The sequence below is a fragment of the Alosa sapidissima genome, chromosome 24 (assembly GCF_018492685.1).
Source record: "Alosa sapidissima isolate fAloSap1 chromosome 24, fAloSap1.pri, whole genome shotgun sequence".
NCBI lineage: Eukaryota > Metazoa > Chordata > Actinopteri > Clupeiformes > Clupeidae > Alosa > Alosa sapidissima.
The window spans coordinates 26,235,788-26,248,287 of record NC_055980.1 but is presented as its reverse complement, the minus strand read 5'-3'; the positions used below and the strand labels follow the sequence as shown (position 1 = coordinate 26,248,287).

Genomic DNA, 12,500 nt, shown 5'->3' with positions numbered 1-12,500 from the left:
GTGTGTGTGTGTGTGTGAGAGAGAGCATGAGTGTATGAAATAAAGACTTTTACAGCCTCTTCTCTTTAATTATTTTAAGAAGAGTGTCTTCAGATGCAGCTTGGATCCTGCAGTCATTTTCCTCCTTCACGTGTGTGTTATATGTTTCCATATATGGATAATGCCCATTTTGCCATCAAGGAAGTGTGAAGTTTAACATCACTGGCCAATTATTCCTCTAACAAACACACAAACAAACAAATAAGCACACACACACACACACACACAGACACAGACATATCCTCAGGGCTCAGGGGTTTCCGTTGGACAGGTGTAGGTGTTCTCCTATCAGAACTAATCCAATAGGGTGGGGGTGGGTGTAGGTGTTCTCCTATCAGAACCGATCCAATCGGGTGGGGGTGGGTGTAGGTGTCTCCTATCCAGAACCGAACCAATCCAATTCGCCTTATTCACCCGGCGGCCATTACGAGTCTGAGGGGTACACTTGTCATTACACCTCAGTCCAGCAGATGGTGGTGGTAATGCACTCCGTTTGCAAACTGCTAAAAAACAATTCACTGAAGAAGAAGAACAGGCCAGTGAACCCTTTTTCTTTAATCGGTGAGATTTTTTTCGGCAGTTTGCAAACGGAGTGCATGTGTGTGAGCCAGACGCCATAACCCCGGGGGTCCAGAGGAAGGGCTGGTGGTGCAGAGGCGCTGCTTACATAAGCGTCATAGCCCTCACAACACCAACACCTCTCTCTCTATCTTTCTCTACCTCTCCCTATCTCTCTCTCTTTGTCTTCATCTCTCTCTGTTTCTGTCTTTCTCTCTCTCTCTCTCTCTTTCTACCTCTTTCTCTCTCTCTCTCTTCTACCTCTTTCTCTCTCTCTCTCTTTCTACCTCTTTCTCTCTCTCTCTCTTCTACCTCTTTCTCTCTCTCTCTCTCTTTCTCTCTCTCTTTCTCCCGGTGGTCTTTTCCTGTCCCTTTCTACAACAAAGACAGGGACACGCTGTACAGAGAGACCAAACCTCCATCACACACACACACACACACACACACACACACACACACACACACACACACACACACACACACACACACTCATCAATGGCGCCTACATAAAAACGTCACGTCTTTTCCTCTCTCTGTATCTCTCTTCATCTCTTCCTCTCTGAGCAATGTAAGTTCTTTCAGGCCTGGCCATCACGCTGGAATGTTGCATTGTGGGTAAGAGAAGATGTGCAGTTGGCCGTGCCTAAGCGGTCGCAGCGGTCTGTTTGCATGTGTGTGTGTGTGTGTGTGTGTCTGTGTGTGTGTATGTGTGTGTGTGTGTGTCTGTGTGTGTGTGTGTTTGTGTGTGTGTGTGTATATGTGTGTGTGTGTGTATGTGTCATGGAATGTCAGCACATTGCAGTGTACTTCCTGAGTTGTTGTCCTATGGCTAGGTAAGACTTCCTGTACTGTACACTGGATGGTCAGATCACACACACACACACACACACACACAAACAAACATACACATACATTACATTACATTACATTACATTACATTACATTTGGCTGACGCTTTTTAGCCAAAGCAACTAACAACATAGTAAACAGTTTAAGTTTTAGAGCAGTTCTCAACAATTTTAGGACAATTTAAAAACATTAGAGTACACACATACACACACACACACACATCCTCACTCTGTGGTGATCTATCGTAGGGCAACGGGAATCAGAGCAAACACATACACACACACACACACACACACACACACTCACACAGACACACACACACACAGACACAAACACACACACACACACACACACACATACATCCTCATGACGGGGGTTTCCGTCGGAGAGTTGGAAGGGTCTGCGACCTCAGGGTGCGTCCGAGTGAAGATGTCAGCGATGGAACATCATTGTATGGTGGCCGTGGCTCTGAAAGACAGCATTGTGAGGGCCCTCCCACACACTCGCTCACACACACATTCAGCCTGTTTGTGTACGAGCCTTGTGGTCGTGATGGAGACATGGAAAAGAGGGAGGGGAGCAGAGAAGAGTGTGTGTGTGTGTGTGTGTGTGTGTGTGTGTGTGTGTGTGTGTGTGTGTGTGTGTGAGTGTGTGAGTGTGTGTTTGTAAGTGTGTGTGACTGTGTGTTTGTGTGTGTGTGTGAGTGTGTGTGTGTTTGTAAGTGTGTGTGTGAGAGTGTGTGAGTGTGTGTGTGTGACTGTGTGTTTGTGTGTGTATGTGTTTGTAAGTGTGTGTGTGAGAGTGTGTGTTAATGAGTGTGTGTGTGTGTGTGTGTGTGTGTGTGTGTGTGTGTGAGTGTGTGTGTGACTGTGTGTGTGTGTTTGTAAGTGTGCGTGTGAGAGTGTGTGTTAATGAGTGTGTGACTGTGTGTTTGTGTGTGTGTGTGAGTGTGTGTGTGTTTGTAAGTGTGTGTGTGAGAGTGTGTGTTAATGAGTGTGTGTGTGTGTGTGTGAGTGTGTGTGTTTGTGAGTGTGTGTGTGTTTGTAAGTGTGTGTGTGAGAGTGTGTGTTAATGAGTGTGTGTGTGTGTGTGTGTGTGTGTGCATGTGCGTGTGTGTGAATGTGAGTGTGTGTGAGTGTGCGTGTATGCGTACGTGAATGTGAGTGTGTGTGTGTGTGACTGTGTGAGTGCGTGTGTGTGTACATGCCTGGGTGAGTGTGTGTATGCATGTGTGTATGCATGTGTGTGTACATGCCTGGGTGAGTGTGTATGCATGTGTGTGTGTGTGTACATGCCTGGGTGAGTGTGTGTATGCATGTGTGTGTACATGCCTGGGTGAGTGTGTATGCATGTGTGTGTGTGTGTGTGTGTACATGCCTGGGTGTGTGTGTGTATGCATGTGTGTGTGTGTGTGTGTGTGTGTGTACATGCCTGGGTGTGTGTGTGTATGCATGTGTGTGTGTGTACATGCCTGGGTGTGTGTGTGTGTGTACATGCCTGGGTGTGTGTGTGTGTATGCATGTGTGTGTGTGTGTGTGTGTGTGTGTGTACATGCCTGGGTGATACTGTGATGGAGACTCCCCATATGGGGGACAGGTGCATGTGCCCCCGCACCACATTTCTACTGCAAGGCATTGTGTGTGAGTGTATGTGTGCATGTCTGTGTGTGTGAGTGTGTGTTAGTGTGTGTGTGTGCGTCTCTGTGTGTGTGAGTGTGTGTGTGCGTGTGTGAGTTTGTGCGTGTGTGTGTGTGTGTGTGTATGTGCATGTGTGTCAAACACCTTTAGTAGAGTCAAAAAGGCCTTATCTTCATGAATGTTTTAACAAACACCTTTGTTTAAAAAAAAAAAAAATCCTTGCTGTCTAAAGGCTCTTTATGATCAGAAGGCTAGATGTAAAATGTTTAACATATCAGATCACATTTTATTATTTAAGTGTTGTATCACATCAAATGATGACTGAAGACTGTGGTGTTGTTAGACTGTTTGGTTCTGCGGTTCTGTTTGCGAGAGCAAAGTGCCCTGGAAATGTCCGAGGTTAATTAGTTCCGGCTAGGCCAAAAGTTCCGGATGACACAACTGTGCCATTTCGATCACCTGTTCACTGTTTACCGCAGAGTCCTGCTGCCGTTGCCAAGACGACTGCTGCACACTCACGGTTATGAGGGAATTCACAGATCGCAGATCACAAATCTGTACATTTGCCCTAAAGGAGCTTCGAGATTACCTACTAAACCAGCAGCTTTCACAAAATATTTTCTCTGCTGTGCTTCTTCTCGTCCATCGTTTACAGCTGTTTACACGTTTTTGTTTCCCTCGATGTTGAGATTCGATCTAGTTGGTCCAGTGGCCAGTGTGTACCCATGGGCGTTGGCATGACGATGTGGCGATAAGACATGGATGCCTCATTGGTCACAGCCACTCACTCTCACGTTGCTGTTGAGATGTTGTCAGGGGCAACACAGTCGTCATGGGTTGCCACAATAACGCCCCGATACAGATGTGCTCACTGAAGGCTCTGTTGCCCAGTCGTAGTAACAGGGGTAAATATTGGGGGTTAGAGGGGATCCGTGGGAGGAACAGGGAGAGATGGAAGCCCTGTGCTGACCAGTGTGTCCAGGCACCTCGTCTAAGCCCTGTGCTGACCAGTGTGTCCAGGCACCTCGTCTAAGCCCTGTGCTGACCAGTGTGTCCAGGCACCTCGTCTAAGCCCTGTGCTGACCAGTGTGTCCAGGCACCTCGTCTAAGCCCTGTGCTGACCAGTGTGTCCAGGCACCTCGTCTAACTCTGTTTTTCACCTGGCACCCCATCTAACTCTGTTTTTTTACATACATCCCATTTAATCCATTTTTTTTACATTGAGTCCATATACCTGTTTTTTAGTCCATATTTACCTGCTTTTTACTTTAACTTGTATAAATTTGTGTTCTATTGAATATAACCAGTTGTGAACTTCCATTTGCTATTTATGGCCAGTAGGCCTCATTGACCTGAGCTCAAGTCAGAAAGGGGAAGATTCCATTGGGGACAGGTTCCAATGGGGGCTGGCATAGAAGCAAAGAGGGGGAGTGAGGGTGTGTTTGTGTGGGTGTTTTAATGTACAGAAGCACATATACAGTCCATCTGATCAATAAGTATGTGTCTGGACTCAATTTTATACACTGACCATTTTCTCACCCATTCACTTCTACTGGCTGGTCATTTTTGACCGGAAATACACATGGGTGTTCTAAAGTTAAATAAAACACTCAAATTATCAAAATTTGTTTTGTGTGTTCAGATGCCCTGTGTTAACAAAGTCATGGAACCTCATGGTAATCAGAATAAGTTAACAATATTTTTGAGAGAAAAGAATTGTCAATCGGTCATATTTGACCGCGAACACAACAGGAGGGTTAAGGGAACCTCATGATGAGATGGCTGAAGAAAAACTCCACAGAGGCGCTGGTGAAGGCAACCATGCAGAGCTTAACCGTAGCCTTTGTTCACTGCTCCTGCAAATACATGCCTGATTATTGACATTTTAATGACAAATGGGGGCTGTAATGGCCTTCAGTTCCGCTTAACTTTTGACTTCATTTTATTATTTGTATTCTCCTCTTCTGCAAATGTGTTTTAATGTACTACATACAGGGCTCTTGGTAATAAAGCGCTCTCTGTGTGTGTGTGTCTGCGTGTTCCATCACTGTGTATAAATACAGTATGTGTGAATACAGACTACATGAATAATAGCTAATACAGTATAAGATATGAATCTTGGCCATTTGGACAGGAAACAGCCTGAGAATAAAATCTTGAATTTCCCAGAAAACCCTCTGACTAGAATAGGAAATGAATTCATTTGGGAGCCAATAAAACGTTCTGACTAGAATAAGAAATGAATTAATTTGGGTGCCGGGGGATTGATTAGTTCCAAATCTGCATATGGAATAGTGTGGTTGTCGGTTGATGGAAACAGGTTTATTTGGGAAAAAAAACATTCCTACCCATGTGCAGATATGTGTTTTATTTGCACTTAAGATATGTGTATCTTAATCCTCTCATCCAAAACCCGGACCTTCAGTACAAGCGCCCCACAGGGGTGTGTCCTTTACCTGCTGTTCGTCTCCCTCTACACTAATGACTGCACCTCAAAGAGCCTGTCTGTAAAACTTCTGAAGTTTGCAGATGACACCACCGTCATTGGTTTGATCCAGCATGGTGATGAGTCTGCTTACGGACAGGAGGTGGAACAGCTGGTCCAGTGGTGCAGTCAGAACCACCTGGAGCTTAACCCCAAGAAGACTGTGGTGATGACTGTGGACTTCAGGAGAAGCCCCCCCCCCCCGGCCATTCAGAATGACACAGTGTCCAATGTGGATATCTTTAGGTTCCTGGGATCAACCATTTCACAGGACCTAAAATGGTCTCTCCACATCGACACTATCCAGAAAAAGGCCCAGCAGAGGTTATACTTCCTGAGACAGCTAAGAAAGTTTAATCTGCCTAAGTAGCTTCTGACCACTTTCTACTCAGTCAGTCATTCAATCTGTCTACTGCACCTCCATCACTGTCTGGTTTGGGTCAGAAAAAAAACATAGGCTACAGAAACCTGATTCTGATTCTGTATGTTTTTGTTTATGGTATGTGTCAGACACTTTTACCCAAAGCTACTTACAGTACATGTAAGAGCAGTTTGTAGTCACCTTTATCATTTGGGGGTTTGTTGGGTTTTACTTATCTTAGCCACTTTTAAGATGTGGAAATTAGATGGGGCTGTGGCAGTGTCCATTCTACCTTTGGGTCTCTCTCTCTCTCTCTTATTTCCTGTCACTGTCCTATGAAGGCAAAAAGCCCCCACAATATAGTCTTTACATGCAAACCCCCAAAATATACTCTTTATATGCAAACCCCCAAAATATAGTCTTTACATGCAAACCCCCAAAATATACTCTTTATATGTAAGCAAGTGGATGGAAAGCCAGCTCTGATAACCCTAAATCTATTGGGCTACACTGACACCTGGTGGCCATCCATGGAAGTCTACAGACGTGCAGTACAAAGGACACCATATAAAGACATTGGTCTCCATCATAATGGCCTAAACTTTATAAATAAATGTCCTTCACATATTAATAGTAAAATGGTTATACTTTGTTATGGTTAAACTTAATCTGACTGAAACAGGAAACAAAGTGTAATAGCACTGTAAAAAGTAAATGATTAGTAAAACACTGTAGCCATATGCGGAGCAGTTGAGCACATAATGCTTAACAACACTCAGTACAATAATTTCAACAAAAGCACAGCATTTCAAAGTTACAGCACAAAATACATAGACACATAAGATAAATTAAAATGTTAGAATAAAAACTAATAATATGATGCGTCACGAGCCAAGTGGCCTCGGAACCAATCGCATAACGGGATACCTTAGACCATTCGATTTCCTAGTGTGCACATTTCGAAAGTGATGTTTACTGAATATTCAACTTTGCCTACAAGTGCCAGAATCTACAAATTTTGCACTGCAATCAGATATTAATTGGACTTTGCTCTTCACCTGTTCGCCCTACAGTACAGGTAGGTTATGTTTAGCTCCTCATCTCGCTTTAAGAACTTTGACGGTTTTATCCAAAGCGAATTATTACAGTGCGTATATCCTTTAACGTATACATGTAACCAACGCAGGCTATGTGTATTCAGTCTTGAACACCTTGTTCTAAAGAGCCATAGGCCTACTTTCCTGTTACGAACTTGGTAGGCTAACTCTTGATTGACTCGACGCGCGGTGAGAATGAGGTAGGCTAACTGGCGAGACTTTATCTCTAGACCAGTGAACCAAAATAGTTCGGTTAGGCAGGAATGGCGTGGCGTGCTCGTTGTGTTATTACAAAAAAACAACAACAACAACAAAAACGGTTATTTCCTGAAGGTAGTAATAGTAGGCTAGCCCTAACTGCAGAGAGGGCAAAGTTCAGCACTGGCAACGATATTTATTCTGTCACACAAACATACGTCACAGACCACTTGGAGGTGCAAACAATATCGGATTTTTGGTTGATTTGACCATCAATTAACATGCACTTTACTTTGGATAGACGTGGTAACCTACGATGCTGTTCAACTAACCAACAAGTAAGTTATAACTGTTTCCCAAAACTGTCGTAGGCCTACTACATAGTACTTTGTAAGTTTGGACCACTACTGAAGTCTGGAAACTAAGGTGGTTAATGACGTTTAGTACTAGCACGTGAACGGGCACACCTGCATATAAGAGACTTAAGATGGGGAAATTAGATGGAGCTGTGGCAGTGTCCAGTCTACCTTTGGGTCCAAGTGTACATGGAAACTGACCCCCAGTGCCCACAGAGTCTGACCCCCAGTACTCATGGAAACTGACCCCCAATACTCACGAAATCTGACCTCTAGTATCCACAGAATCTGACCCAATCCTTTCCAACCCATCTCTTTCTCTCTCTCCCACTCACCTCCTGTCACTGTCCTATGAGGGCAAAAAGTCCCCAAAATATGCTCTTTATATGTAAATATGTATATACTCTTCCAGCTCTGATCACCCTATATCTATTTGTCTCAAGGGCTACACTGACGCCTAGTGGCCATCCATGGAATTGTACAGCGTGTTTTGCAGTTTCACAAAGTTAGGCACAAATGGACTCTTATCAAAAGACAGCATCTAATGTACATACAGATTAAACCATATTTCTATTTCACACACACACATTTAAATTATTTATTTGAATCCACTGATCACACTTCTACAAATAGTATTGAAATATTTTCAGAGATATGGCTTTGACATTCATTGGTACATAAAACATCGCCTCTGCCACACAGACTTCCTATCACAGCTAATATAGAGCAGATTTTTGTGTAGACTTTGCCAGCCAGTCATTGCCCACTGACAGTTTATGGCTGTGTGTATATATAAAAATAAAAGTCTACAATCAGCATAATAGTACAAATTACTCTTTTGTAAAATAAAAGCCTACAATCAGCATAATAGTACAAATTATAAGAATATCAATAATAATAACAATATCAAATATCAACAATGAATATTATAAGTTTTCATGTTAACTAATAAATACACTATATTTACACAAAACATCAACAAACCAACCATAACTAATTATCAATTAATCCATTAAGTGCAAGGTGAACTGATGAGTCTTTAAACATTTCTTACAAGTCCCAAAACTATCACAAGAACGTAAAACAATAGATAAACCATTCCATATATATTATATACTCTGTGTGTGTGTGTGTGATACAAATATGTTTTGATTAAATATGTGTGTGTGTATTATGCATACGTGTTTATGCATATGTGAAATACACTTTTACATACGTGTGTGTGTGTGTGTGTGCCGTTGAGTTCATGAATCCTTTCTAGGGAAAGGAGGTCCTTTCTACAAGAGCCTGCTCTGGTATAGACACCATCCACAGCACATGGAGCTGCACCAGCCTGGAGTCTCCTTCTCACCGGCTGACTGACAGCTGTCACTCAAATCAGTGGAATGAGTCATCATTAGCAGGGCAGAGTGCCATGCTGCCACCTATTGGCCAGTTCTGGAAGCTTCAGCGCCCGCTAAAGTCTAAGCTGCCATCGGTAAACTGTTAGCTCATCTGAGCTAATGCTAATACCAGACTTAGTCAGAGACTTTCTAATGAGGAGACACAGCACTCAAAAAATCCCCCATAGAAATGCATGGGGTTAGTTTGTAACGCCAATATGGCAGTTGTCTACACATATCACATACCTTCATGTTTTGTGATCTCGCTGCTGAAGCAAGATTGGTGTCGTGAAGCCTTGCGCACACGCATTTCTGCCATAAAGGGAGCAAGCACGCAAGCGCTGCAATATGGCCGCCGAGTGGAGGGACTTGCCTAAAAGGACTTAGCTGCTGGATTGGCTTTGTGTTCTGCTGACCAGGAAGTTGTCCAGTCTCACATCTGATTGGACGGTGTCTTCAGCCACACTTCAGTAACGGATCCAATCCTCAAGCCAGCTATCAGGCGGTTGTCCTATCCTGCAATCTGATTGGACAGTGGGTTACCGCTCTGTTAAATCTGATTGGAGCGCGGTGCATCCCGTCTTCAGTCGGACATAGTGGCGCCTCTCCCCGCTGGCGCCCCCCTGCTCGCCCCCTGGTGGCCGTGGGCAGGACTGCGGCGGTGTGACTGCGGGTGCTCCAGCGGTGGTCTCTGGAGCAGGAGGTGCAGCAGGGGGGGAGGAGGAGCAGGCGGCGGCCCAGCCGCTGAGGTCCAGGCTGGGCAGCGAGCAGTAGCCAGAGGGCCGCGGGAGCACCACAGTGTGGAGAGCGGGCGGCTGCAGTGCGTAGGCCGGCGGTTGGTCCGCCGGTAGAGAGTGCGGCGCCCCCGCCTCGGTGGACGGACTGTGCCAGGACGGCGGCAGCCGCGACGAGCGGTCACCTTCACCGGGGTCCTGAGCGACTTCGAGGGCTTCGGGGGGGTCCGGGGCGTCGTCCGGCGCGGCAGCACCCTCCTCTGCATGCACGCACATCTGCAGGGTGGCCACGTAGCCGCCGGGCACCTCGGACAGCGAGGACAGGAAGGACACATCCGAGACGGGCACCTCGGACAGCGAGGACAGGAAGGACACATCCGAGACGGGGGACATCAGGCTCTTGGACGAGGACGGGGACGCGGGGTCCGAAGACGAGCCGCAGCTGCCCGCGTCGGACTCTGAGCTGGACGGGCCGGACTCCTTGCGGAAGAAGATGTAGGGCCCATTGAAGCTCATGCCGGAGCTGTCCAGCGGCCCAGAGCGCCCCCCGATGGTGGAGCCGGTGTGGTACGTCACCAGCTGGAGGGAGTCTCGGTCACCGTCGTCATCGGTGCAGGACCACAGATGCTCCTTACAGGAACTACAAACAAACAAACAAACAAACTCACACTCTCAGCCACTGACCGTGTGTGTGTGTGTGTGTGAGAGAGTGTGTGTGTGTGTGTGTGTTTGAGTGTGTTTATATGTGTGTGTGTGTGTGTGTTTATGTGAGTGAGTTTGTGTGTGTTTGAGTGTGTTTATGTGTGAGTTTGTGTGTATGTGTGTTTGTGTTTATGTGTTTGTGTGAGTGTGAGTTTGTGTGAATGTGTGTTTGTGTTTGTGTGTGTGTTTGTGTTTGTGAGTGTGTGTGTGTGTGTGTGAGTGTGTTTATATGTTTGTGTGTGTGTGTGTGTGTGTGTGTGTGTGTGTGTGTGTTTATGTGTTTGTGTGTGTTTATGTGTGTGAGTGTGTGCGGTTGTGTGTGTGTGTGTGTGTGTTTGAGTGTGTTTATGAGTGTGTGTGTGTGTGTGTGTGTGTTTATATGTGTGTGTGTGTGTTTATGTGTTTGTGTGTGTTTATGTGTGTGAGTGTGTGTGTGTGTGTGTGTGTGTGTGTGTGTGTGTGTGTGTGTGTGTGTGTGTGTGCTTATGTGTTGCTGCTGTTTGCAGCTAGTTTGTTTTTGTAAATTATTAAAAATATCTTCTTAATAAAACCAAGCACATAGACCATCTTCTAAATCAGCTGCTAAATGGTGCATTTGTTTTTGACTGTAATAATCTATCCCAGTCCTACCATCCAGAGATTGGGCTCTGAGCCCCTTGAACTGCTCTCTCTTGAACTGAACTGAATTTAGTTGAATTGCATTTATGCTACCTAGTCCTTTGCGATGTCTGACCATGGCATGATAGCTGCAGTCCTCACCTGAGTCGGGAGCGAGTGTCCTCTTGGTCCTGTATAGTGCACATGGACACCTTCTCCTTCTCATTGACCACGTACAACCAGTCACTGGCCTTCTTCTGCAGGAGAGAGGGAGGAAGGGGGGGGGGGGCGGGCATTACATCAAGAATGGGAACCAATCAGGGCATGCATTACCTCAAGGACATCTTACAAAGGAACCAATCAGGGCATTAGCTCAAGAGCATCTTACAAAGGAACCAATCAGGGCATTACTTCAAGAACATCTTACAAAGGAACCAATCAGGGCATTAGCTCAAGAACATCTTACAAAGGAACCAATCAGGGCATTAGCTCAAGAACATCTATCTAGCAAGAAGCGTCTGTGTGTCTGTATGTCTGTGGCACGCATATCTCGCTGACCGTTTGTCAGACTGACCTAAGATTTCGTATGTGGCTCGCGCGTGGCACAAAGGTGTGCACTCTCGATTTTGAAATTTTTGAATGCATATTTCAAAATATGCTTATTTACGTAGGACGTTTATCGCTGCACTGCACTGTTTCCAAGGGGACCAGTTTCAGGGAAGCTCAACCCCATGGATCATGTACTGACAGGTCTCACTTTGATAGTCAGTCGCAATTTAAACAGATTACTCAGGAACCGCTTGTGGGTTAAGATGCAAGATGATTATCATGTGACCTCAACAATAAAGACTCCCTTTATGCAGTTTGCTTGCATAAAATGATTACGCGGATTTTGCAACAACACGCCAACAAACATGGGTATGTAGTGAGCATTCAAAATAAATAGTATGTGCAATAAACTGACGCTTCGAATAGCCCAGGCTACTTTGGACTTGAGACTTTGACTAAACAAACGACAATTTCGACTGCAAGGTCCCAAATTGAAACGAGCGATAGGCTAATGCCACATAGCTAGACAACAATAAGTGGCAGACTGAGCGACGTCACTTGCTAAAGACTGTTTTTGAGTCAGATCGTTGCAAATTTCAAACAATGATGCATCATTCCACAAAATTATGTGTCTTCGGTATTAGGAAGTTATTCAGTAAGCTTAATACACATTTAGCCTTAACTCAAAACAGTTGTTAGGCTTACGTCATTCTGATCTGTAGAAATGTCACATGCAGCCATGCCTACATTTATTACACATGTATTAGAGGCCACATTAATTATAGGCTAATATATTATAATATTCAGTAGGCCTATTCATTATTGAATGCTTAGCTGGAATGATGTTTCCCTATCATCCTATTTTTGAAGCAGGCATACCTGTGGTCATGTAATTGGGCTACGGGTTTTCTTCAGGAATGGCATGTTTGAACGGGCACTGCACTAGTCTTACAAAG

General features: G+C 45.0%; 2 protein-coding genes across 3 annotated transcripts in view; one reads left to right on the top strand and one right to left on the bottom strand.

Annotated features, from left to right (window-relative positions):
- LOC121700216 overlaps window positions 1–12,500 on the top strand; it is a 1,725,899-nt gene that overhangs the window by 1,374,310 nt on the left and 339,089 nt on the right.
- The window catches only part of LOC121700222 (cytokine receptor common subunit beta-like), a 22,204-nt gene continuing 17,868 nt past the window's right edge, over window positions 8,165–12,500 (bottom strand). Inside the window, exons 13-15 of one of the 2 annotated variants that reach the window (XM_042083051.1) lie at window positions 11,158–11,252; window positions 10,045–10,336; window positions 8,165–10,002 (exon numbers count right to left, since the gene is read on the bottom strand). In XM_042083051.1, the coding sequence (XP_041938985.1) occupies window positions 9,502–10,002; window positions 10,045–10,336; window positions 11,158–11,252 (888 nt within the window). In that variant the 3' untranslated portion in view covers window positions 8,165–9,501. Of the gene's footprint in view, window positions 10,337–11,157; window positions 11,253–12,500 lie in introns of both variants that reach the window. The other variant, XM_042083050.1, reaches the window with a different exon arrangement.